Source organism: Haematobia irritans, chromosome 1 (assembly GCF_050003625.1).
Source record: "Haematobia irritans isolate KBUSLIRL chromosome 1, ASM5000362v1, whole genome shotgun sequence".
In the NCBI taxonomy this organism is placed as follows: Eukaryota; Metazoa; Arthropoda; class Insecta; order Diptera; family Muscidae; genus Haematobia; species Haematobia irritans.
This window is the reverse complement of record NC_134397.1, coordinates 22,670,057-22,696,654: the sequence shown is the minus strand read 5'-3', so window position 1 is coordinate 22,696,654 and position 26,598 is coordinate 22,670,057. Positions and strand designations below refer to the sequence as shown.

Genomic DNA, 26,598 nt, shown 5'->3' with positions numbered 1-26,598 from the left:
ATAAAAAATTTTGAGAAAAATTTCTATAGAAATAAAGTTTTGGCAAAATTTTCTACAGAAATAAAATTTTGACAAAATTTTCTATAGAAATAAAATTTTGACAAAATTTTCTATAGAAATAAAGTTTTGAGACAATTTTCTTTAGAAATAAAATTTTGAAAAAAAAATCTATAGGAATAAAATTTTTACAAAATTTTTTATAGAAATAAAATTTTGACAAAATTATCTATAGAAATAAAATCTTGACAAAAATTTCTATAGAAATAAAATTTTGACAAAATTTTCTATAGAAATAAAACTTTGAAACAAATTTTCTATAGAAATAAAAATTTGACAACATTTTCTATAGAAATAAAAACTGCGAAATAAGATTTTTGTATTTGGCAGTTTTTGGGTAAAATTTAGTTAAAAATTTGGTAAATTATTTTTGACTCGATTGACATCCGTGGTTGAAAACACTTAGAGAAGTTTTTAAATACCCAGAAATGTCACCACCATTACTGAAAGGGGATAACACCGCTGAAATTTTTTTGGTATTTGATCATGACCCTTTGTATGTAAGTCGAGCATGCTAATCATTACACCCTCGTCTGACAGCTGATTTATATATTCGCGTGACAATTCCTTTTATTGTTGAAAAGAATTTGGTCTATTGCATTCAGAAATTAAGTTATTCGTTATGGAATTCATGCGCGATAGTTTGATTGCTGAAAAAACAAGTAGCTATCGTTACAGTCCTTCAGCATTGTTGCCGTGATACTGACAGTGTTGCATCGCGTCCAAAAAGTGGGCGAAAAAATGCTGTAACAACATCAGAAATGATCCGAAAAATGAAGGCCAGATTTGTGCGAAATAATATCGTGAGAATGAATTGCAGAACATATTGAAAAATGAGCTTGAACTAAAGCCATTTAAGTTCCGAAGAGTGCACGAGTTCACCGATGGATAAAAAGTTAGAATGGAAAGAGCCAATTTGTGTTTCTCCTATGAAAAGCCAATCGAAATTGAGCAGTTTGTGAATAAACCATACGATCGGTTTTACCTGCCAAAGAGGTCAGTTGAAAAAATACACTGATTATTCGCAATAAATGAAGCGCCGCCGATGGTAATGGTGAGGACCGCGGTAACGCGTGACGACCGTGGTGCAATGGTTAGCATGCCCGCCTTGCATACACAAGGCCGTGGGTTCGATTCCTGCTTCGACCGAACACCAAAAAGTTTTTCAGCGGTGGATTATCCCACCTCAGTAATGCTGGTGACATTTCTGAGGGTTTCAAAACTTCTCTAAGTTGTTTCACTGCAATGTGGAACGCCGTTCGGACTCGGCTATAACAAGGAGGCCCCTTGTCATTGAGCTTAACATGGAATCGGGCAGCACTCAGTGATAAGAGAGAAGTTCACCAATGTGGTATCACAATGGAAGTGAGCCTGAAATATCGGGCTGCCACCTAACCTAAGTTTTGCTTCGTTTGCTCGCAAAGGGTCAGTTAACGAATTTGGTTTTCTCCGATGAGAGGCCAATCGAAATTGAGCAGTTTGTGAATATACCATACGATCAGTTTTACCTGCCAAAGAGGTCAGATGAAAATTTACACTGATTAGCCGCAAGAAATCAAGCGCCACCGATGGTAATTGTGTGGACCGCGGTAACGGCCGATGATTTCTCCTAGCTCTTATTTATCGACCCTAGGGTCAAAATAAATTCGTGAGGATAGTATTGAAGCCCTGGGCAGACAAACATTTCAGCCGCAGACCACAGATTTTTCAATAGGATTTAGCACTATCGCACCCAGCATGCGTCAACCTAGAATGGCTTAAGAAGGGGGTTCCTCACTTCATTTCTATTGCACAATGACCACCAAAATCTCCGAACTCCTGAGAATCAATTTGGACTTTTGCGCTTGTGGCATTATGGAAAGTAAGGTTGGCACTAAAAAATACCAAAGTGTCGATCATATCAAGACGTGCTACGCCAGGGAATGTGCCAAAATACCGCTGAGTGACTATCGTGCAGTGTGTGATGGCCGTTTGAGGGCCATAATTCATGACGAAGGTAGCCAATGCGAATAAATCCAAAATGATTTTACAATTTAATGTTTTTTTTCAGAGAATTTTTGCTTTTAAACAAAAAAAAAAAAAAATAATTTAAAAATTAAAAAGAAAATGTAGCGCTTTACTTTATTGCATTACATATCAGACACTGAACATATCCATTTACAAATACATTTTGATTACATTTTTGCACCTTTGAAAAATATTATATCACTGAGTTAGTTATTAATTATATAAAAAGTTAAATAAAAAAATTAAATACATAATTGAGCAATGAAGATATCATGATGTCAGTGGTATAAAATGTAATTAATTCGACTTCTTAAAGTCACTTGACAATGTCAAATTATTACGGCAGGATTACACAAACAGCTGGTTAATTTATTTTAGTAGATTTTTTTTAACGTATTTTATTTAATGCAAAATAATCTAAAACTCCATATAGGATTGAGCTCTAAAATCTTCGAAGAATTTCTCATCATTGGCCTAGAATTTAATTGTTCAAATTTCTATCGTTTGTTGATTCTTCCCTACTGACGCTAACAAAGTAGCGCCATCTATAAATCTTTCCCGATATTGATATTGTTGGGGATATATTTCGGTTTCTTCCAAACGGCGATAGTATTTACGTGGTTCCACTGTACTATATTCATTAGAATCGGGTAAAAGTTCTCCGGAAGATTTAGACCTTTTGGAAAAAAGTAAAACTTGCCGTAAGGCTTCACTCGTTTTCAACGGTGGATGTTTTGAGGATTGTGTCTGTTGTATTGGGGCAGCTGGTGCTTTACCTTTAGATGGGTTATGAACTCGTAAATGTCGGACAAAAGATTGCGATAACGTAGAGCCACGAAGAAAGTCTTGATCTTGAATCAGATCAGAACTTTCTTGACCCTCTACTTCACGATTCAAATGTAAATGTGGAGGAAATTTGTGTAGATATTTTGAGGGGGGTATTTGTATTTGATCAGTTTTAAGTAAAGTATCGGAAGAAGTTTTACCACATTGTTTAAGGCTATTGGGTAATTTTCGTGGGGGAGTCTTGAGACGTTCCATTAGATTATGGAATGTGGAAGATCTCTGTTTAGTTTCGGAAAAGGGCATAATTTTACGTTTGTGTTGACCTGAAGATGAAGAAGATGTGGGTGGTGGTGGTGGAGGTCCCTTTTTGTGGGATATAGCTGGAAGCTTTTTGGGTGTAAGACCTGGTCTACCATATTGGCTCATATAACTGGAGGTTTGTAAATGATTGGGTGGCACTAAATAGTCTGTTTGCTTATCTTTGACGGCATCTTCTTCATCTTCCAGGCCACTATAACCCTCAAATATTTCATCAAAAGCCTGATTTACAATTTTACTCTCCTCGCAATAGCTATTGGTATCAATTTGATCATTCGTTTTCGTAGGCGTATTTTCAAAAGGCACAATTCTCCTTTGACTCACCGAACCAAAAAGGTTCTTACGATAATCATCCTCTATGTTACGATAGTAAACTTCGGAATTGGATGATGCTGTGAACCCGTGACCTGAAATAATGTGTCGAGGAGTCCCTGGTTTCTTGGAGTTAAGTTTATGTTGCATTGTTGAATGCGCCTCATCATGGATGGGTGTTTGTTGCAATATATGCTGGACTATCTTTTGTCGGGTTTCTTTGGTTTTCTTTTTTAGTTGTTGTAATTTGGAAATATTGCCATTACTGGTAGATGTGCCACATTGTATGAATGATTTTTTGGTTGTTGTTGTTATTGATGGAATGTCTGATGATGGTGCTGTGGTGGTAGTTGTTGCTGCAATTGCAGCTGCAGCCGCTTGCATGGCCAACAATTCAACCAAATACTTACTGTGTTCACGTTCTCGCTGGGCTCTTTGCCTTTCGGCCAGTTGACGTTGCATGGCCATGGTTTCGAAAGTGTGAACCACACTACCAACATGGCTATTGACATCTGGTATTCCCAAATCACCACTAAACATATCACGTTGATGTCTATGCTGTGGTGTCAAAAGTTCCCCACCACTAGCTCTTTTATTCATAATGGTGGTGGGCATTGCGCCATCGGGTTTCCTGTAGAGGGTGCCAGCAGAAGCACTTTGTCGCAAAAGTAAAGCTGCACTTTTCGGTCGACGACGTTGTGGATATTTTTCAACAAATTCAGCAGCTTCTTGCTGCCACATCACATTACCCATTTCATCGAAGGAACGATTCACTACCGAAGTCTTAGATACACCTACCGGTTTCATAAACTGCTTATATATGTGTGTGTGAGTGTGTGTGGATTTGTTGTAGCAGTGTCATTTGTGTAATGTAGTTTTGTAGCATTGTAGTTGGAATATATCGAGCCAATTATGAAGCGCAAAATACATTACGAAATAATAATGCAACATAAAAGAAAAAAAAATGAGAAAAAATTAATTAGATAAGTAAATGGATATTTTATATTTTTCTCTAAGCTATTTTCTATATATACTCCAAGCAATATAACGTTAGATAGACAAAGGGGTTTAATTTAGTGCTATAAGCTCGCTAGAGATGATAGCATTTTAAATATGGAAACATTATCCTTAATTTGAGTCTGAAGTTTTCCATGAAATACCCATTAAAATTCCCATTACTATTAAAATTCCCGGTATGGCATCCCTACAAAAAAATCACCAAAATATTTCCAATTATAATTTTAATTGAATTTACAAAAACATTCAATTAAAAATTTAATTGATTCAACAATTGTTTTAATTAAAACAAAAATTAATTACAAAAATTAATACTATCAATTAATTTTTTAATTGCATCAATTAATTTTTTAATTGACTACAGTGATGGATACACACAAAAATTTTTTTTCTGATTCAATCACGAAATTAATTGATCCAATTAATTTCTTAATTGAAATGTCTTCAATTACAGAAATGATAAAATCAATTAAAAAATTAATTGAACGTCATTTAAAAAATTAATTGATCCAATTAAAAGATTAATTGTTACTATTAATTTTAGTAATTGATTTTTATTTCAATTAAAAAAAATTGTTGAATCAATTATTTTTTAATTGAATAGTTTTCAAAACTCAATTAAGACTAAGTGGAAAATTTTTTGTGAAAATTTTTTCTGTGTACTATCATTTATATGATTGAAGACATTTCAATTAAAAATTAATTGGATCAGTTAATTTTGTGATTGAATCCAAAAATTATTTTTTTGTGTGTAGTTGTCGCCTTACATCCCTATATAGAATAAGTGTGTAAACATAACCATAGCGTTGGGCGATAGGCGAAACGAACAAATACAATAACCTTGTTGGCAACAATTTCATTTTCATCCACCTAAAGTTAAATACATGGACCAATGTCTGTGATTTCAGTTCCCAATCCAATTCCAGCTATTTCGGGCGCAGGTCACTCACGGAAATTTCGCTCTGTTATTCATAACATAGACGTCGGTGTGCAATGCATTCATTGTGACTTCAAGGAATGAATGCAACTCAATCGCAGAGCCTTTAGTCTACTGATCAATCCCTAAGACATACATGCATTGAAAAAAATGATCCGTTCATGAAAGTGAATCATCACACATATGGTGTCAAACGGAGAACAGACGGTGTCAATCTGACAACGATAAAATGGCACCATGCGTTGTCAAAATAACAACCAGCATTCATGATCTGAAAACGTAATGGTTACGAGTTTATAAAAAAAATCGCTACCGTGACTCGAATCTGGATTGCCAACACTATACAGTCGCCTTAGCGCATTGCACCACCGACGGAGTTGCCATAAGAAAATTTGAAGACTTTTCATGGCCAAAGACAAACGAAAGCCGTTCATGAATTCGTGAATGTCCATGGACGAAACCGTAAACTTTCCGTTTTGATTTTTCGTGAACGTTTGTCACTCTCCACTCTTTTCATGGCCAAAGACAAACGAAAGCCGTTCATTAAATCGTGAATGCCCATGGACGAAACCGTAAACATTCCGTTTTAATTTTTCGTGAACGTTTCCGTTTCATTTTGTTACTGTCCGTTCACGATTTTGGAACGTAATTTATTCTATTAGTGTACATCTGAGACTCCGGGTATGTACTTCAATCATTGATATTTTGCTTCTCAATTCAATAACTGATACTTCGTTCTGCTATACAATCACTGAGATCTCGGTATGGAATTCTATAACAGAGATTTCACCATATGATGGGGGTATATTAAATTTGTCATTCCGTTTGTAACACATCGAAATATTGCTGTAAGACCTTATATTCTGGGTCGTAGTGAAATTCTGAATCGATCTAGCGTTGTCTGTCCGTCAGTTAAAATCACGATAACTTCCGGACGAAAAGATCTATAGACTTGAAACATGGCACAATTAGTTGTTATTGATCTAGGTCGGATGGTTTGCAAATATCGTCATATCGGACCATTAGTAGGTATAGCCACCATATCCATTGACCCCCAGATTTGGTTTGGCGAGACGCTTAGAGAAACAAATTTTATCCGATCCGGTGGAAATTTGATAGTATATGGCCTCTAACCCCCATGCAAAAATTGGCCCACATCGGTCTATAATTATATATAGCCCCTATATAAACCGAGTCTCTTGGAAGAGCAAATTTCATCTGATCCGGTTGAAATTTGGTAAGAGGTGTTAAACTATGGCCTACAACTCCCATGCAAAAATTGGTCTACATCGGTCTATAATTATATAAAGCCACTATATAAACCGATACCCAGATTTGTCTAACAGAGTCTCATGGAAGAGCAAATTTCATCTGATCCGTTTGAAATGGTGTTAGTGCCATCTAACAATCATATGTACATAAATTGGTCCATATCGGTCTATAACTTTATATGGCCCCATATAAACCTATCTCCAGATTTGATCATCGGAGGTACCTGGAGATGAATATGTCATCCGATTCGGTTGAAATTTTGTACGCGATGTCAATAAACCTCTAATCACCATATACAAGTTGGTCCATATCGGTCTATAATTATATATAGCTCCCATATAACCAGATCAGCAGATGTTACTTCTTGAACCTCCTAAATAAATAAATTTCATCTGACCTAGCTAAAAATTGGTATCAATCACGCAAAAATTAATTTTATTAATTAATCTGCCTTTCTCGTCTAGCGTAGACTCCATATGGACTAACTTACAATTTAGTAGACAATTTATGAAGTTCTAAGATACCATGCCATCGGCAAGTGTTGCCACAACCCAAGTAATTCGATTGTGGATTACCGCTTTTAGTAGAAGTTTCACCGCAATCCATGGTGGAGGGTAAATAAGATTCGGCCTGGCCGAACGTATGACCATTTATACTTGTTTTCTATAGAATATTTTACAGGCAATTCAGTAATTGATTTATATTTTTTTCTGTAGAATTTTTAAAACAAAAGTAAATTCCTACAATGAGCCATTTGAGCCACTGTACATCCGCAATCTTTTGTAATAATATAATTTGCATATAAATAATATAAATTATTAATATAATTTTTTTTATCTCATCATCGTATGGAAAATGAATATATATGTATGTGTAATGAATATATGAATTATTTTATTTCCTATGCATTAAAAATCTACAATTTATATAATAATAAATAACTACACATATATATATATGATCTTAAATTTTTACTAACCTTATTGCGAAATGTTATTCTTAATAAATAGTCTATAGTATATTCAACTAAATGTACTATTTATACAAATTATAACTACAGAGCAAAATGTTTCTCTCAATTACCCTTGTGCACATACATATATTTAGTCCTTTGTAAATGATTTGTTGCTCAGGACATGGTATATCATCATATAAACTAAATTTATTATTCCTCTCGATTGGAAACTGGCCATTATTTTAATGTTAATAAGAAAAATACTACATAATTGAATTGAATTGAATAAAATACCTGCAATGAATTTATGCCTATATGCATATGGTATGTGGGGCTATGTAGGCTTGTAAGTTTGCTTTTAAATGGCATGTCGTTAAATGCCATCCAATCACATGCAATCCCCTATATACGTTTGACTTCAGTTTTTGCACTTGGTGAGTTTGTAAGTGTGTGTTTGTCAGCATAACTTAATTAACATTAACAGTTAATTACGTGACGAATTTTTAATTTAATTAAACATACTTTAAAATTCAATTAGGCATATTGCATGTAGCACAGTTTACTCACGCACTTGCCCTTTTCGTATATCAATAGCATATGTAAACACCTGAATTTCTCTCCCATACTCTTTAGTAAATATCACAAGGTAATAGATTGATTAACACCAATTTGTAACATAATTATGCTCATGTAACATGTACTCTCACACACTGTTATTCTATTGCTTTGTGTAGGGCAATTCAAGATGGGGAGAATATAGACAAAGAGCTCGGAGAGATAGTTATCATCAGAATATTGCATATGAAATATAAACAATCTTAAAGGCTTAACAGTGAATTTTCTAAAACATAAACAATCATATTCAGTAGTAAAAGTTTCTTCGCTAAACGTACTATGTGTACGTCCTCGTTCTGTAGCAAATAAATAGAATTAGCAACTAGTTTCGTTTTCACATTCATTTTTACTCCCTATGCTATGTCATTCAATGTTTAAGAGCATAGCGAGTATGAGTATAAATGGTGGTGAGTTTAACTTGGAAGAACTTAATAGAATTTAAAACCTCTGCTAGCATAAAAGCAATAACAACAACAATAATTCATAAGTTATACATACACTAAATGCCAATCAGCGTTGTCACAATGAATGTTTATTTTGGCCTAACATTTTTCCAAAATTAGACCAAACTTCGTACCAGCGGACAATTTTTTCAAATTAAATTAATGTCATTTAAAAGTTAAAATGTTTAAAAAATTTTACTTCGATAGAAAATTTTGGCAAATTTTTATTTCTATTTATTTTTATAGAAAATTTTGTCAAAATTTTATTTCTATAGAAAATTTTGTCAAAATTTTATTTCTATAGAAAATTTTGTGTAAATTTTATTTCTATAGAAAATTTTGTCAAAATTTTATTTCTATAGAAAATTTTGTCAAAATTTTATTTCTATAGAAAATTTTGTCAAAATTTTATTTCTATAGAAAATTTTGTCAAAATTTTATTTCTATAGAAACTTTTGTCGAAATTTTATTTCTATAGAAAATTATGTCAAAATTTTATTTCTATAGAAAATTTTGTCAACATTTTATTCCTATAGAAAATTTTGTCAAAATTTTATTTCTATAGAAAATTTTGTCAACATTTTATTTCTATAGAAAATTTTGTCAAAATTTTATTTCTATAGAAAATTTTGTCAAAATTTTATTTCTATAGAAAATTTTGTCAAAATTTTATTTCTATAAAAAATTTTGTCAAAATTTTATTTCTATAGAAAATTTTGTCAAAATTTTATTTCTATAGAAAATTGTGTCAAAATTTTATATCTATAGAAAATTTTGTCAAAATTTTATTTCTGTAGAAAATCTTGACAAAATGTTATTTCAATAGAAAATTTTGTCAACATTTTATTTCTATAGAAAATTTTGACAAAATTTTATTTCTGTAGAAAAATTTTGACAAAATTTTATTTCTGTAGAAAATTTTGACAAAATTTTATTTCTGTAGAAAATTTTGGCAAACTTTCTAAGGAAAGTTATCGCAAAATTGTATTTTTGTACAAAATTTTCTTCCTACACAACATTTTTGCATAATTTTTTTTTCCTTTATAAATGTTTTTAATGTTTATTTCAGTAAAAAATTTTGTCAACATTTAATTTCTATAGAAAATTTTGTCAAAATTTTATTTCTATAGAAAATTTTGTCAACATTTTATTTATATAGAAAATTTTGTGAACATTTTATTTCTATAGAAAATTTTGTCAACATTTTATTTCTGTAGAAAAGTTTGACAACATTTTATTTCTGTAGAAAATGTTGACATAATTTTATTTCTGTTGAAAATCTTGACAAAAATTTATTTCTATAGACAATTTTGTCAAAATTTTATTTCTGTAGAAAAATTTTGACAAAATTTTATTTCTGTAGAAAATTTTGACAAAATTTTATTTCTGTAGAAAATTTTGGCAAACTTTCTAAGGAAAGTTATCGCAAAATTGTATTTTTATACAAAATTTTCTTCCTACACAACATTTTTGCAAACTTTTGCATAATTTTTTTCCTTTACAAATTTTTTTAATGTTTATTTCAGTAAAAAATTTTGTCAAAATTTAATTTCTATAGAAAATTTAGTCAAAATTTTATTTCTATAGAAAATTTTGTCAACATTTTAATTCTATAGAAAATGTTGTGAACATTTTATTTCTATAGAAAATTTTGTCAACATTTTATTTCTGTAGAAAATTTTGACAAAATTTTATTTCTGTAGAAAATTTTGGCAAAATTTTTTTGATAGAAAATTTTGTCAACATTTTTTTGATAGAAAATTTTGTCAAAATTGTATTTCTGTAGAAAATTTTGGCCAACTTTCTAAGGAAAGTCATTGCAAAATTTTATTTATTATATTCAAAATTTTCTTCCTACACAACATTTTTGCCTAATTTTGTATCTTTACAATTTTTTTTAATGTTTATTTCAGTAAAAAATTTTGTCAAAATTTTATTTCTATAGAAAATTTTGCTAAAATTTTATTCCTATAGAAATTTTTGTCAAAATTGTATTTCTACAGAAAATTTTGCCGCAAGTTTCTTTCTATATAAAATTTTGAAAAATAATCGATTTGTCGAAAATGGACCAAAATCAAGCAAATTCCATTTAGTTCGACCATCGGACCAAATTTAATAATTAAAAAGTAGCGGCATTTATTGCAGTGAACTACAAATACTGGAGGCTTGCACGTTAGATATCCCTTGCAATAACTTTCAGGCAGAAATTTTTGTAATCACAAAAGCTGCTGATAAGGCCGTTATGCAGAAATCATATTCGCTTCTTCATCGACTATCAAACAGCTATAAAGCCCTTGGGCGGGCAATGCAGACTTAAGAGCTTCGGGTGCTCATTGAACAGCAAAATGTAACTCTGTGCTGGGTACCTTGGCACTGTGGAGTAATGCAGGTGTGCTGGCTAAGGAGGGCGCTCGTGGAACGAATAATGTCCGTGTGGACGTTTTTTCTATGTTGTCTTCGCGAATCTAAAGAATTCATGTCAAATATGATGAACTATGACGAAGACTGTGGGCCTCTTTGGATGGTTGTAAGCAAACTAATTTTATATGGGACAAAAAGAGCCGTAGGAATTGCAGAATTCTAACGATGATGATGATAACAGACAGGAATAGAGGCCCTTAATTGGCATTATAGCTGTAAATAACATACTAGCGATATTTGCAGATGGTGTCTGGATCCGGAATTAAAGGAAGACTCGTATTTCTGTGCCAGTGTCCAGCATTATCCTTTAGAAGAAATAAGATACTGGGCCCTTTTTCTTCCAGGCTCTCACCGATCTGCGGAAGTTTAGCATAAGGAACATACACGCCTTTAAAGTAGATCACCTCAGGAAGAAGTTGAGAAAATTACCTTGAGGAATCACAGGAAAATGTCTTGAAGAAAGTCGTAGGCAGACAAACATTTCGGCCGCAAACTATGGATATTCCAATAAAACTAAGCAACATCGCACTCAGCACGTGACAACCAAGAATGTCCACAGAAATCTCGCGATCTCAATTTGTTGGATTTTTGCGCCTGGCGCATTATGTAGAGTAAGGTTGGCACTAAAAATATCAAAGTATCAATCATCTCGAGATGGCGTTTGGCCGCTAATGGATCAAAATACTGCAGAGCCACTTTCGTGTAGAGTGTTGTGATGGCTTTGATTGCCGTTTGAAGGCAATAATTCCTGCCAAAGGTAGACAATTCGAAAAAAAAAACTAAACCGATTCTAAAATTTGATGTTGTTTCCGACATTTTTGCCATTGTTTAGTCATATAAAGAACCCAATATTAAAATTATCATAATTTCGTATTATATCCTACTAGAAGACTACATTAGACCCATTTCATTATAATATAAAAACCATTTCAATTTAAATACTTTTTATTAAATAGCAATACAATTGCGCAATCTTCATATCGTAATTGTGCAATTACCAATTTGTGGAAAAAAAAAACATTCATTATAATCATGCATTTGAAAACATTTCCACAAACGTGTGGGGTTTTCACTGGATGTTGGTTAGGTTGGTTGGTTGCACTCAAAATCAAAAAAAAAAATTAAATATCCAATCTGGTATGAAACATAATAATAAATAATAAATATAAAAGTCCATACAAAAGCCTGTCATGTGTTAACACTTCATTTAACATGTGGTGCTGGTGAAAAGAGGTGTGAGTAATTTGAAACGTTTTACGTGAAATGTGTAACATCGATTACGGATAGATGTTTTTTTTTTTTTTTAAAGAAAACCCTTAATTGTGCACTTGCTGTATACATCAATAGCTTGACCTATTATGCAGTTTGGTGGAATGCGTTAATTAACAATAATAGGGAGTCTGATAGGGTACTGATGGTACATATTTGTCTGAGCGGCACATAAATCATATTCAGAGAAAGAAGTCACCCTATATTTGGAGGCGGCATGAACTGGTAATAATCAATCGGCGGCGAGTTCTTTGCACCAGATTGACCCGATGGGTCCTACTCATCGGCCAGCGGCTGCCACATCAGTGTACGTGTTGTTTCGTCCGTTTTCGAATCCAGGAATTCTGGATCGGGGGGAAATCGAAAACCGGAAGCCGCTGAGACGACAAAGAGAGTTGCCGGTAGTTTCAAGCGAAACCCTAACCTCTCTCTCCGAGATGCCGCAAATAAGCTGGGTGTATCGTCTACAACCGTGCATCGAGCCAAAAAACGAGCCGGACTATCGACTTACAAGAAGGTAGTGACTCCAAATCGCGATGATAAACAAAATACGACGACCAAAGCGCGATCCCGGAGGCTGTACACGACGATGCTGACGAAGTTTGATTGCGTGGTAATGGACGACGAAACCTACGTCAAAGCCGACTACAAGCAGCTTCCGGGACAGGAGTTTTATACGGCAAAAGGAAGAGGAAAGGTAGCACAAGCCATCTGTACCTGTGGCTTGAAAAGCAGCATTTTCATAGCTTCCGGGACTGTCAACCAAGAAATTTACGTGAAACAGTATTTGAATAAACGTCTGCTGCCTTTCCTGAAGAAACACGGTTGTTCCGTACTGTTTTGGCCGGATTTGGCATCTTGCCATTACGATAAAAAGGCCAAGGAGTGGTACGCCGCCAACAACGTGCAGGTGGTTCCCAAGGACAAGAACCCTCCCAACACGCCAGAGCTCCGCCCAATTGAGAAATGCTGGGATATTGTCAAGCGGAACCTAAAGAAGACCAAAAAAAACTGCTAAGGACGAGCAGCAGTTCAAGGCAAACTGGCTTTCTGCGGCGAAGAAGGTGGACAAGGTGGCTGTACAAAATCTGATGGCAGGTGTCAAGCGTGAGGCCCGGCAATTCGGATTTGGAATAGCGAAAGCCTAACTGAATATTTTTCGTGAATTTTATACTAATTGTACTTGAAAAAGAAATTTAATTTGATTTTTTTCAATAAACGATTTACACGCGTTTTCCCTTGACCAAATTTTGATCGTATCACCCTTTATTAGGCAACTACGATTGGAAGTTAAATAAAAAGGATTCGTTTTAGCAGCTGAAATTTTGAATGTGGAAATAGTTACTGGATAACGTTCGTGTACTTTTCAGCAATTTTAAGCAAAGAGAGTAAAATACACTCTTACTCTAATGCTAGTTTGTACTGGATATTTTTTACTGGAAAAGTATGCGAACAGACCTAATGATATCTTGTATGACATAACTTACAACAATATGAGAACGTCCCATTATTTGTACGGTAAAATGTACGATATATGGGCGGTTTAGACTGATAGATTGACAAAGCGATTCAGCGAATTTAGAAAAAAAAAAATGATTTTATATGTGGGGAGGAACAACAAATCATTTACAAAATAATATTATGTCACAAAGGTTTTGAGATTTTACGCCTAACCTAATGCTGAGAAATTACAAAATAAAAAGTACCATAGCTTATTTTATATATTTGAGTTTTCATCATGCCCGTAACATCTAGCATGCATTTCTTAGTTGTGAATTTCATTTCATTTTAAATTTTGATTTTTCAAAGACTTAGTTTTGATTCTAATATTCTATATGCTATTTATATAAATATGTTGGTTTAATTTTCTTATAATGTTTCCTTGTTACTTTCAATTTCAAAAGTTTTATTTTTTTTTTATTTTTCTGTTTTTGTTTTTTTTTTTTAATAATAATTATTATCAAATTGTGGTAAACTATCACTGGAACTTGTATAGTGGCTATTAGTGGCCGAATTGTTGCAATGATTCGAATGTTTGCCATTGCCCAAAGCTGCTCTCTCGGCTGCTGCCGCTGCTGATGATGATGAGGAGGAGGATTTTTTGCTCTTGCCACCCGACGATAATGATGATGATTTTCCCGTAATCTGATGGGACTGTTGAGCATTGTGATTGTGTGCGGCTAGGGATGGTGCATGATTGTGTACATTGTTACTGCTGCTATTGTGGGAGTTGGTGTGTGTAGCCGATCCCCCTCCTGCTCCTACTGTACCGCCACCACAACTATTGCCACTGTCCGTTATGGACTTTTGGGATTTGCTCAAATGCTTTGGAGTCTTGTGATGCGTTTTGGCATGTTTCAAACTATGATGACCATGTACGGATGAGGAGTTGGAAGAGTTGGATTGGTATTTCTGTGAGCTATGATAGTGATTTTCGAAATATTGTTTCTGCTGATGATGATGTTGCGGCAATGTGGGATTTGTGTGGTAATTGGCCATTGTTTCATTGCTGCTGCCCGTTGTGCCGCCGCTGCCAGTACTGCCACCGCCACCACTGCCTCCTTGGCCAGGACCATAGATTTGTGATTTAGATTGTGATCGATAATGGAGATTTGCAACGCTATAGTGATCGAGACTATCGAAAGTTTGCAAGTAGTGAGGATTTATTTGATTGTAGTCCGAGCTACAATCACCAACTCCACCGCCGCCGCCGCCGCCACCGCCAGTATTGTGGCGTCTATCCAATGTATTGGTTCTCAGTATATAGGGTTGCTGTTGTTGATGATGATAATATTGTTGGCTATCGCGATGATCCAAGGAATTAAAATGCTGTGTAGCCGAGCCATTCTTTTGAGGCAGAGGTGGAGGTGTTAGTTGATTGGATTTCGAAGATTTATTCTTGCTCGAATTCCCCTCATTCGATTTACTGCCATTGCATTTAATCACAACAAATGATGTAGGCAACGGCGGCAAGGGTGGTGTACTTGAGGGCGAATTACCTACACCACCTGCTGCGGAAGCCGTTATGGTACCCGCCGATGAGATCGAATTGCGATTTAAGGCCTCGCGCTACGCCGCATGATGATTGCCAAATGTACTAAGAACGGGAACGCTCTATCATTGTGATTTATCCCCAAAAAAAAAACATTTGGCAATATTCACATACGACACATACGATTCAGACACACGCACGCACACACACACACACACCAGAGAAGACAAGAAAAAGGATACAAGTGAAGAGAAAAACATGTACACAGTTAACGTTATACATCGAAACGTATTATATTAGTGGCACATAATAAAGTTTGTAGTTGTTTAGGTTTTTTTTTTGTTTTTTAAATTATTATCACAAAATATAGAGACATGTAGAATAAGAAAAAAAAAACAAAATAGAAATCAATGTGATATAGAGTTGTTAGTGTTTACAGTTAAACATTTAAGACAGTGTTGTATTTGTTGACAAATAGCGGTTGTGGTGGTGGTGGTTGTGGTGACGGTGGTGAAATTGATTTTATTCGAGGTAAGCAGTGTGTTGTTTAGAAAAAAGAGAGAACAAGAGGAAAAAAGATAAAAAAGGAAATATTAACAATTTTGTGTGAGTGATAATGTGTTCTTTTTTAGGTTTGGGGTTTCGTATTGGAAATAATAACTTCAATTTTTCTTGTGTATTTTTTTTTTAATATTTAAAATACAATAATTTTATAAAAAAAATTGTTTATAATTTTATTATTATTATATAGTTTAAATTTGGCGAACGTCTTTGTTTGGTATATAAATAGCTGCAATTTGTTTTGGTCTTTAAATCGTTGTTGGTATTAGTGTCTAGTATAAATGTCTTTGTTGAGTGTTTTGAAAGAATTTCGTTGTAATTTAAAGAAAAAATATTTTTGAAAATAAAAGAAACTTTGTTGGTTTTGGGGGTTTTCTAAAAATATGCAAAAAGTGAGGTGCAAACATCGTTATATAACATATGCAAGTAAATAAGTCTTAAAAAATATTATTTCAGTGCAATTTTAACATTATGCTAATATTGTTATACAATAAGAAAAAAAAAACTATATATAATTGTGCTTTAAGTTTGTAAACAGATACAAGGCATTGTTTCCGAAATTGTTAGAAAAATGAGAGGCGGAAATTGATAACGTTTCAAGCAAAATCATTTCAGAATTGCAAAATTTATCTTGCGAATTGAGGGAAAATTAGCTTTCTCATTACAAAAATTGCGAGCAGGATATGATCCACACCTAGAGAAGGAATGTGGTCACCTCAAACATGTTTCAAGAGCATAATGTTATTTTTAGAATTAGAAAAATGTAACATGTTTGCTGCAATCATGTTATTTTCGAGGAAATTATGTATCTAATTTCGGCAAACATGTTTATGTTTGGAGAGAAAAAAATGTTGTTTGCTGCAATCATGTTATTTTCGAGGAAATTATGTATCTAATTTCGGCAAACATGTTTATGTTTGGCGAGAAAAAAAAATGTTTCTCGTCCAAAAATAACACATTGATAAAATTTCTACTAGCTCTATTAGTTCGCATTAATTCAATCAATATGAGTGTAGTGCTTTTATATCCTCCACCATAGGACACGGACGAAAAAGACTGTTTTTCATATGTTTGGGTGTAAAAATTATATGTTTGGAACTTAAATTTTTTAACACAATATGTTTATATGTGCAAGCATATAATGTTCATAAACTAACATACCATGTTTGGGGCATATATATTAGTATGTTAGAACATATTATGTTTGGGACATAAAATGTTTGTAAATATAATATGCTTAGATGCAAACATATATTAATTTAGAAAAGGCCTATAAACATATATATGTTTAGAAAGAGAAACGTAGAGAATATGCTGCAAGTAAAATAATGGAAGTAACCAATTGGCGCCTTAAAAATATATCGGCACAAAGAAAATTTCATTAAAATTTGTTTCTACCAGTGTATGCCCTAAGGTGAAACATAATATGTTTGAACAATATAAACAATATTTTGTTTGGACCAATCCTGAAAATATATATGCTTGAAGCAAAATGTTTTTGGGGTATATGTTACAGAAGCCATTTTTTTTGAGGGTGCAACAAAAACTTTTTCCTTCCGTTTGTAACACATCGCAATACTGGTCTAACAACCCATAAAGTATGTGTATTGTGGAACGTGGTGAAAGACTGAGACGAACATAGAACATTTAATTACGAATACCAACCAACAAATGATAAAAACTTTTCATTCAATTAAATACAAAATTACAACAACATGCCATTGATTAAGAACAACAATAAAATATTAAAATTTAAACGAAACAAGACAATATCAATCGGATGCATTTAAAAACAAAAAAAAAACTAAATGAATATCAATATGCATTTGATTTAAGGTTACAACAAGAACATATAATTTCTATTAATACCAACCACTTGTTTCATGCATTCAAACCAAGCTAATAAAAGGTTGTATCGGGGGGAGGTAAAAACATTAAAGGTCATTAACAAGCAGGGATAACAAAATCCTTTAAAACTCTCATCAAGTATATGGATCCGGGAAAAATGTAAGAAACTATCACGAAAAATGTGACAAATGTGACTGGAGAAAGCCATAAAAAATTAAGTTTTTAGTGATGAGAAATTCCAATATATCCAAAATACTCTGGAATGGGGTAGACGTGTAGGATAAATGCAAAAACACGTAGGGAGTCGGGGGTATTTGACTGAAGACAAAATTAAACTAATTAACAAAAGTTTTTTATTAACACAAAATAGCACTACAAAGTTGTCCACTAGCAAGGAACAAAATTTCTTTTGCTTATACATTCACATCTTTAAAAGCCATTTACATAGAAAAAAAACACAAATTAAAACCAAATGGGAATGGGAAAAGCAACATCTAGCAAATACCATATTTAACATGTTGCAAAAAAAAAACAAATGAATACGTGAAACATGCTATAAAATAGAACGAAAGAGAAATTTGAAACGTGCAATGCTGAACGTGTTGCAATTGAGCAAAAGTAATTGAAAAATAAAGCTCAAGAGTAAACGTAAACATACTAACAAATACTTTAACTATCATTGCATAAATTTGAAGGGAGGTAAAAACGCTAAACGTGCAACACTCTTTGCCGATGCTAATATTTAGGGCAACGTTACGTGAAACAAATACTTACCGTTATTGCGATGCTCATATAAAACAGGGTTGTAGTCACGGTTGCCACTCGAGCCAAAAATAATCAACCAAATTTTTAACAAACTTTTACCAAAAAACTACCAAATAGAAAAATCTTATTTAGAAGTGCTTTATAGAAAATTTCTATAGAAAATTTTGTCAACATTTTATATTTATACAATATTTTGTCAAAATGTTATACCTATAGAAAATCTTGTCAAATTTGTATTTCTAAGGAAATTTTTGTCAAAATTTTATTTCTATAGAAAATTTTGTCAAAATTTTATTTCTACAGCAAATTTTGTCAAAATTTTATTTCTATAGAAAATTTTGTCAAATTTTACTTCTATAGAAAATTTTGTCAAAATTTTATTTCTATAGAAAATATTGTCTAAATTTTATTTCTATAGAAAATTTTGTCAAAATTTTATATCTATAGAAGATTTTGTCAACATTTTATTTGTGTAGAAAATTTTGTCAACATTTTATTTGTATAGAAAATGTTGTCAAAATTTTATATCTATAGAAAATTTTCTCAAAATTTTAATTCAATAGAAAATTTTGTCAAAATTTTATTTCTATAGAAAATTTTGTCAAAATTTTATTTCTATAGAAAATTTTGTCAAAATTTTATTTTTATAGAAAACTTTGTCAAAATTTTGTTTTTATAGAAAATTTTGTCAAAATTTTGTTTCTATAGAAAATTTTGTCAAAATTTTATACCTATAGAAAATTTTGTCAAAATTTTATACCTATAGAAAATTTTGCCAAAATTTTATACCTATAGAAAATTTTGTCAAAATTTTATTTCTATAGAAAATTTTGTCAACATTTTATTTCTGTAGAAAATTTTTTCAACATTTTATTTCTGTAGAAAATGTTGTCAAAATTTTATTTGTATAGAAAATTTTGTCAAAATTTTATTTGTATAGAAAATGTTGTCAAAATTTTTTTCTATAGAAATTTTGTTTCTATAGAAAATTTTGTCAGCATTTTATTTCTGTAGAAAATTTCGTCAAAATGTTATATCTATAGAAAATTTTGTCAAAATTTAATTTCTACAGAAAATGTTGTCTAAATTTTATTTCTATTGAAAATTTTATTAAAAGTTTATTTCTATAGAAAATTTTGGCCTAAATTTTATTTCTATAGAAAATTTTGTCAAAATTTTATTTCTATAGCAAATTTTCGAAAAATTTTAATTCTGTAGAAAATTTTGTCTAAATTTTATCTCTATAGAAAATTTTGTCAAAATTTTATTTCTATAGAAAATGTTGTCAATATTTTATTTCTATAGAAAATTTTGTCTAAATTTTACTTCTATAGAAAATTTTGTCTAAATTTTATTTCTGTTGAAAATTTTGTTAAAATTTTATTTTTATAGAAAATTTTGCCTAAATTTTATTTCTATAGAAAATTTTGTCAAAATTTTATTTCTATAGAAAATTTTGTCAACATTTTATTTCTATAGCAAACTTTGTCAAAATTTTATTTCTATAGAAAATTTTGTCTAAATTTTATCTCTATAGAAAATTTTGTCAAAATTTTATTTTTATAGAAAATTTTGTCAAAATTTTATTTATATAGAAAATTTTGTCAAAATTTTATTTATATAGAAAATTTTGTCTAAATTTTATTTCTATTGAAAATTTTGTCAAAATTTTATATCTATAGAAAATTTTGTAAAAATTTTCTTTCTATAGAAAATTTTGTCAAAATTTTGTATTTATAGAAAATTTTTTAAAAATGTTATTTCTATAGAAACTTTTGTCAAAATTTTATTTCTATAGAAAATTTTGTCAAAATTTTATTTCTATAGAAAATTTTGTCAAAATTTTATTTCAGTAAAAAATTTTGTCAAAATTTTATTTCTATAGAAAATTTTGTCAACATTTTATTTCTATAGAAAATTTTGTCTAAATTTTATTTCTATAGAAAATTTTGTGGTAATTTTGTTTCTATAGAAAAGTTTGTCAAAATTTTATATCTATAGAAAACTTTGTCGAAATTTTATATCTATAGAAAACTTTGTTAAAATTTTATATCTATAGAAAATTTTGTCAAAATTTTATATCTATAGAAAATTTTGTCAACATTTTATTTCTATAGAAAATTTTGTCTAAATTTTATTTCTATAGAAAATTTTGTCTAAATTTCTATAGCAAACTTTGTCAAAATTTTATTTCTATAGAAAATTTTGTCAAAATTTTATTTCTATAGAAAATTTTGTCAAAATTTTATTTTTATAGAAAATTTTGTCAAAATTTTATTTCTATAGAAAATTTTGTCAAAATGTTATTTCTATAGAAAATTTTGTCAAAATTTTATTTCTATAAGGAATTTTGTTAAAATTTTATATCTATAGAAAATTTTGTCAAAATTTTATATCTATAGAAAATTTTTAAAAATGTTATTTCTATAGAATCTTTTGTCAAAATTTTATTTCTATAGAAAATTTTGTCAAAATTTTATTTCTATAGAAAATTTTTTCAACATTTTATTGCTGTAGAAAATTTTGTCAAAATTTTATTTCTATAGAAAATTTTGTAAAAATTTTATTTCTATAGAAAATGTTGTCAACATTTTATATCTATAGAACATTTTGTCAAAATTTTATTTTTATAGAAAATTTTCTCAAAATTTTATTTCTATAGAAAATTTTGTCAAAATTTTACATCGCGTCCAAAAAGTCGACTAAAAACAACACCAGAAATGATCCGAAAAGTAATGGCCAGATGTGATCGAAATCCATGCCACAGTGGTAGAGAACTTGTTCGTGAGTTGAACATATTGCGAGAACGGATGGGCGTATGAGCTTGGACTAATCCTTCGACTAATGCCCAAAGAATGGTAGAAAAAAAGTAGGGCTTAAAAAGGATGTTTCTCGCTTCATTTCTATTTCACAATGGGCGGATCTCAATCCGTTGGATATATGTGTCTGGGGCATTTTGGAGAGTAAAGTTGCCAAAGATTCCAAAGTATCGATCATCTCAAGCCCTCGCTTCGCCGGGAATTCGAAAATTCCGCAGAGACAATGGTCAAGACAAAAGGTCAATGAAAATGATGCCAGTTTTATAGCCAAATCCGAACGGCATGCCACATTATGTGTGAAACCAATTTGAGCAGTTCTTGAGACAATCCCAAATCGAATCAGTATTATAAAAAAGAAATATACTACCTCTGGTAAACTTTTTGTTCTTCTGCCCTACGGTCACACTCAATATATTGACGAGTCAAATAAAATCTTCAAATCCTAAATTTTAAGACCACAATACCAAGTCCCGTTTCCCTGTAGTGCTTACAAATGTTGTAATACATTTTTTCTCTATAATTTTGATTATTTTCACTTTATCCAACTATTGTCACGATCCACCGTACCATCTTGAATACATTTTATCAAAATCTTTATCACTTCAATTTTTAGCTAAGACTTTTACTAGAAAATACTACGAAGTTCCTGCATTTTCAAATATTCGTTGAGAAAGTTTTCGCCCCTAAACACTGACATATAATTTATATTTTCACAATGTTAAGCTAAGCTATGGAGAAACATTCTTCTGTTTTAACTTTCTTGCAAATATCAATGATTTAAACTTTTTCATTTATTCTCAACCATTCCAATCATTGAATAGTAGATGGGGACAGTAGGAATCTCATCGTAAAATAACGTTGAACAGGCAAAAAAAATAAAATATCATAGACCAAAAAGAAAACGAAAGAAGAAGAAGAAACCCCTAAATTAATTGAGTGTATAGCATAACATGACACTATGGCATGAACGAACCACAAATGCACACAAAATTAAAATAGTTTACGTTCACTTCTGGCTTTATTCTTTGGCCACTGATATGCTTTCAACAATGAAGCATACAACAACAACAAAACGAAAACTTTACACCATTCTAGAGCTCATAACACAAATGTTAACAGCACACACACACACAATTTACGAAAGGGTGACCCTTTGGGTTGAGGCTATGGATAAAGTGCAAGGACTTACGGGAACAATTTCTACAACAAAGAAGTCTTAAGCCACAGTCGAATTGTAGATTTGGAAGGCCATGAATTTCCTGTATCGCCTGAATAAAAATGCAACCTAATACAAAAATGCTTACTCCATTTCCTCCCCCTCCAAAACAAAAAAAGAATAAAATAGGATTTAACAAAAGTTTCCCAAGTTAAAAGTGATAGATAAAGTTAGCCAGAGTGACAAGAACCACAAATATTTTTGGGCCAGAGACATCGAAAGAGTAGATGTGAAATGAAACGAAATGTGGAATATAAACGAAAACTTTGAAATATTTAAAATACAGAGGATTCACAAACTTTTCGATAAAAGAAAAAAAGAGAGAGGGAGCAAAAAAATGAAGTCAGAATTAGTGAGTAGTTTTTGGGGGATGTGCTTCTTTTTCTTTTTTGTTTGGAGACTCTAACACCCTAGTAGTTTACGTTGACTTTTTAGATTTCATTCAACAATAGGGACAATAGGGCATACAAATACGAGGTTACCATTATAAGTTTTCACCTCTATTAGTTTCTGGCAGTTGTTTCCTACCACTCTAAGAACCTATAAAATACCATCAGAAATGTCTTGAACATTATATGGAAAACTTTTAATGCGAGACCATCGGGTCTATATATTCACCACTGGGAACTTTGGATGTACGGTTCCACAACTGCGGCATTCGAGACTAAATTTCCACCACTGATATTTTCGGTTGTACAGGTTCACACTCACATCTTCGAGCATACTGTTGTACAAGTGAAACCTATAGTTTCACCACTGATGCTTTCGGTTCTATGGTATATTTCCACCACAGAGTTATACGATGCTACAATTCGGATCTGCAGTTACACCATTGAGTCCTTCGCACATGCAGTGCTATTAATGTTACATTCGGTTCCTCATTTCCATCATAGAGATCTATGGCTCTAAATCTCAATTATTGAGATCTTAGGTCTATCAGTTCCCCTACGGGAACTTCAGACTTACGGTTTCACAACTGAGAACTTTTAGCCTAAAGAACTACCACTGAAATTTTCGGATATACAGATTCACATTCACATCTACGGGCAGTGTTTGGTGTAACTGGGATTTTCGTACCTGTGCTTTCATCCCTGATAGCTTCGGTTCTACATTTTCCTCACAGAGATCTACCGCAGCGATCTACCGCAGAGATCTACGGTCCTAGAGTTACAACACTGAGATATTCTACCACTGATACCTTCGCACCTACATTCTCGTCACAGATCCTAAATGTTCACCACAGATACCTACGACTCCAAATATCCATATTCGGGCTTTCCGTTCCTCCGCTGAAACCTTTGGGCCTACAGTTTCATCACTGAGAAATTCCCAACTACTGTTGCACGACTGTGAACTTCCCGCCTGCAATTCCATCACTGATACTTTCGGTCCTACATTTCCATCACAGAGATCTACGGTCCTAAAGTTTTTTTTCATATCTGAGATCTTTGGGCCTGTAGTTCCTCAACTGATCTGCAGTTCCTCCAAGGAGACTTCCGGGCCTGTTGTTGCACCACTAAGGCCTTCGCACCTGCAGTTCCATCACTAATACTACAGCCCTAAATACAGCCCTAAAATTCCATTACTGAGATTATCGGTCCTGCATTTCCTCCACTAAAACCTTCGAACCTCTTGTTCAGTTCCTCACTTTCGGGTCTACAGTTGACCCACGTAGACCTTCATATCTGCAGTTTCAGCACTGATAATTTCGGTCCTACTTTTCTACAACAGAGGTCTACGGTCCTATAGTTCCATCGCTGAGATCTTGGCGACTGCAGTTCCTCCAGTTTAGCCTTCAGACCTACAGTTTCACCAATGATATTTTTGGGTCTACAGTTCCACCACTGACAATTTCGAGCCTGCCGTTCCATCACAAAGATTTTATCTACAGTTGCCAAATAGATTAGCTAGAGTAGTTTGCACGTGAAGTCCTCAGTAAAACTAAAACCGACCTGAAACTGTTACCGAACCCGAGGCTATTACCAATCCGAAACTATTAGCGAACGCGAGACGACGACGAAACTACTGTCAATATTGAAGCTGAAGCCAGTCCTTTTCCATGAGCCATCACAACCAAAAGCAACAACTAACTGTAGGCCGTCGCGAAGCCGTCTGAAATCGACGAATACACAATTTCTCTATCAAATCAATAAATTCAAGCCGTTTCTGATCATCAAGAAACTTAAATTTGCTCCAACACACAACAATTTTTTTTCTGATTCAATCACGAAATTAATTGATCCAATTAATTTTTTAATTGAAATGTCTTCAATCACAGAAATGATAGTATCAATTAAAAAATTAATTGATCCAATTAAAAAATTAATTGATACTATTAATTTGTGTGATTGATTTTTATTTCAATTAAAAAATTTGTTGATTCAATTAAATTTTTAATAGAATATTTTTTAAAACTCAATTAAGATTTTAATTGGAAAAATTTTCATTAAATTTTTTCCTGTGAATTATCAACCAACGGGATATCAACTGATGCAACCACGAAAGGTCACCAAATTATTAGCTATTATATAACCTATAGCCAATACCAATTCAAATGTCATAGTCTGTAAGGCCATTTAGACCCATTCGCATAATTGTATAAAAATGAAACAGAATTTATTTCAAATTAAAATTCGACCGTACTTTCCATTTAAGCCTCCTAAGCATTCAAAAAAAAAACTCTTCACAACTACGTTAACAGGAAACCGGAAAACGGAAACTTGCAATTGCCAAAGTACGAGTATATCTCGTTTATTGTGTGACAACGTTATATCACTCACTTCACTTGGATTTTTTTCACACATCCGTTTTTCATGGTCTTCGAGTTTCGCACACATACACACGCACAACTGATGCAACCACGAAAGGTCACCAAATTATTAGCGATTATTAGCGGCTACAAAAGTTTCCGATCAAGTACAAAAATGCTATAGCCACCATTTCTAATATAATATAACCTATAGCCAATACCAATTCAAATGTCATAGTCTGTAAGGCTATTTAGACCTATTCGCATAATTGTATAAAAATGAAACAGAATTTATTTCAAATTAAAATTCGACCGTACTTTCCATTTAAGCCTCCTAAGCATTCAAAAAAAAAAACTTTTCACAACAGGAAACCGGAAAACGGAAACTTGCAATTGCCAAAGTACGAGTATATCTCGTTTATTGTGTGACAACGTTATATCACTCACTTCACTTGGATTTTTTTCACACATCCGTTTTTCATGGTCTTCGAGTTTCGCACACATACACACACAGAGTTACAAGGATATGTGTACTAACTATTGAGTTGAAGAGAATATTAAATTGTAAAGAATATGAGAATTTTTAAGAAACCCTCTGGCTCTGTATTATTTTCTTTTGAACTTATAGTGGCAAAAAGAAAACATAATCCACAAAGTTTGTATTGCAAGTCATACAGTTTAACAAAAGTGATTTAACTCACTTTTATTTTCAACATAGGTTTTAGAGTTATTTCTTGTTCGCCCTCTCTCACTCTCCCCGTCTCTCACTCTCTTCGCTTATATCAATATACATAAAGAACAACCACAATAAAAGTGCAATAAGTTTTGTGTTGTTGTTGTGTGTTTTTCTCATCACTTCGTTGTTGTTGTTGTTGAACTGAAACTGAATTTTCATTAAAGTTCCATTCATATGACATTCACTTTAGAAACAGCAGCAATGCCAACAATCTGATATAGCGAGTTTATAGTAATATTTGTCGCATGAAGCTTCTCTCCCTTGCTGCTAGATTGGCTGGTTGTTTCGTTGACTGAGTGACTCTCTGAATGTTTACAAAAGTTTCGACTTAAAGTGTCATTTTGGTATGTTCACTGTGATGGTGAACTCTAATGGAAAATATTAGGAGCTGTAAATTTTACCAACAAAAAAAAGAAGAAAACTAAAGAGAAGAACAAAACTATTTTGATGAGACATTTCTAAGGTATGTAAGGGGCGAAATGCCTATACCCTGCATTATCGAC

The 26,598-nt window shown here is 32.3% G+C and overlaps 2 protein-coding genes across 2 annotated transcripts in view; both read right to left on the bottom strand.

Moving 5' to 3' along the window:
* Positions 1 to 2,553: 2,553 nt before the first annotated feature.
* Positions 2,554 to 26,598, bottom strand: part of LOC142222260 (uncharacterized) — a 287,823-nt gene continuing 263,778 nt past the window's right edge. Inside the window, exon 15 of the mRNA XM_075292293.1 lies at positions 2,554 to 4,290. Within this exon, the coding sequence (XP_075148408.1) occupies positions 2,554 to 4,290 (1,737 nt within the window). The remainder of the gene's footprint in view (positions 4,291 to 26,598) is intronic.
* LOC142219695 (uncharacterized) lies at positions 14,354 to 23,984 on the bottom strand. Its single transcript, XM_075288566.1, has 2 exons — positions 23,862 to 23,984; positions 14,354 to 15,478 (listed from the first exon to the last, which is right to left on the bottom strand). Exons 1-2 carry the CDS (start codon positions 23,982 to 23,984, stop codon positions 14,354 to 14,356), a joined length of 1,248 nt encoding a protein of 415 aa, XP_075144681.1.

Bases quoted from the DNA above. Each gene is read 5' to 3' on its own strand.
- LOC142219695 (XM_075288566.1), bottom strand. From the start codon at position 23,984: ATGGAATTGCAGGCGGGAAGTTCACAGTCGTGCAACAGTAGTTGGGAA. The intron at 15,479-23,861 runs GTAGGTATCTGT...CATGCGGCGTAG, and splicing joins GAATATGGATATTTGGAGTC to CGCGAGGCCTTAAATCGCAA.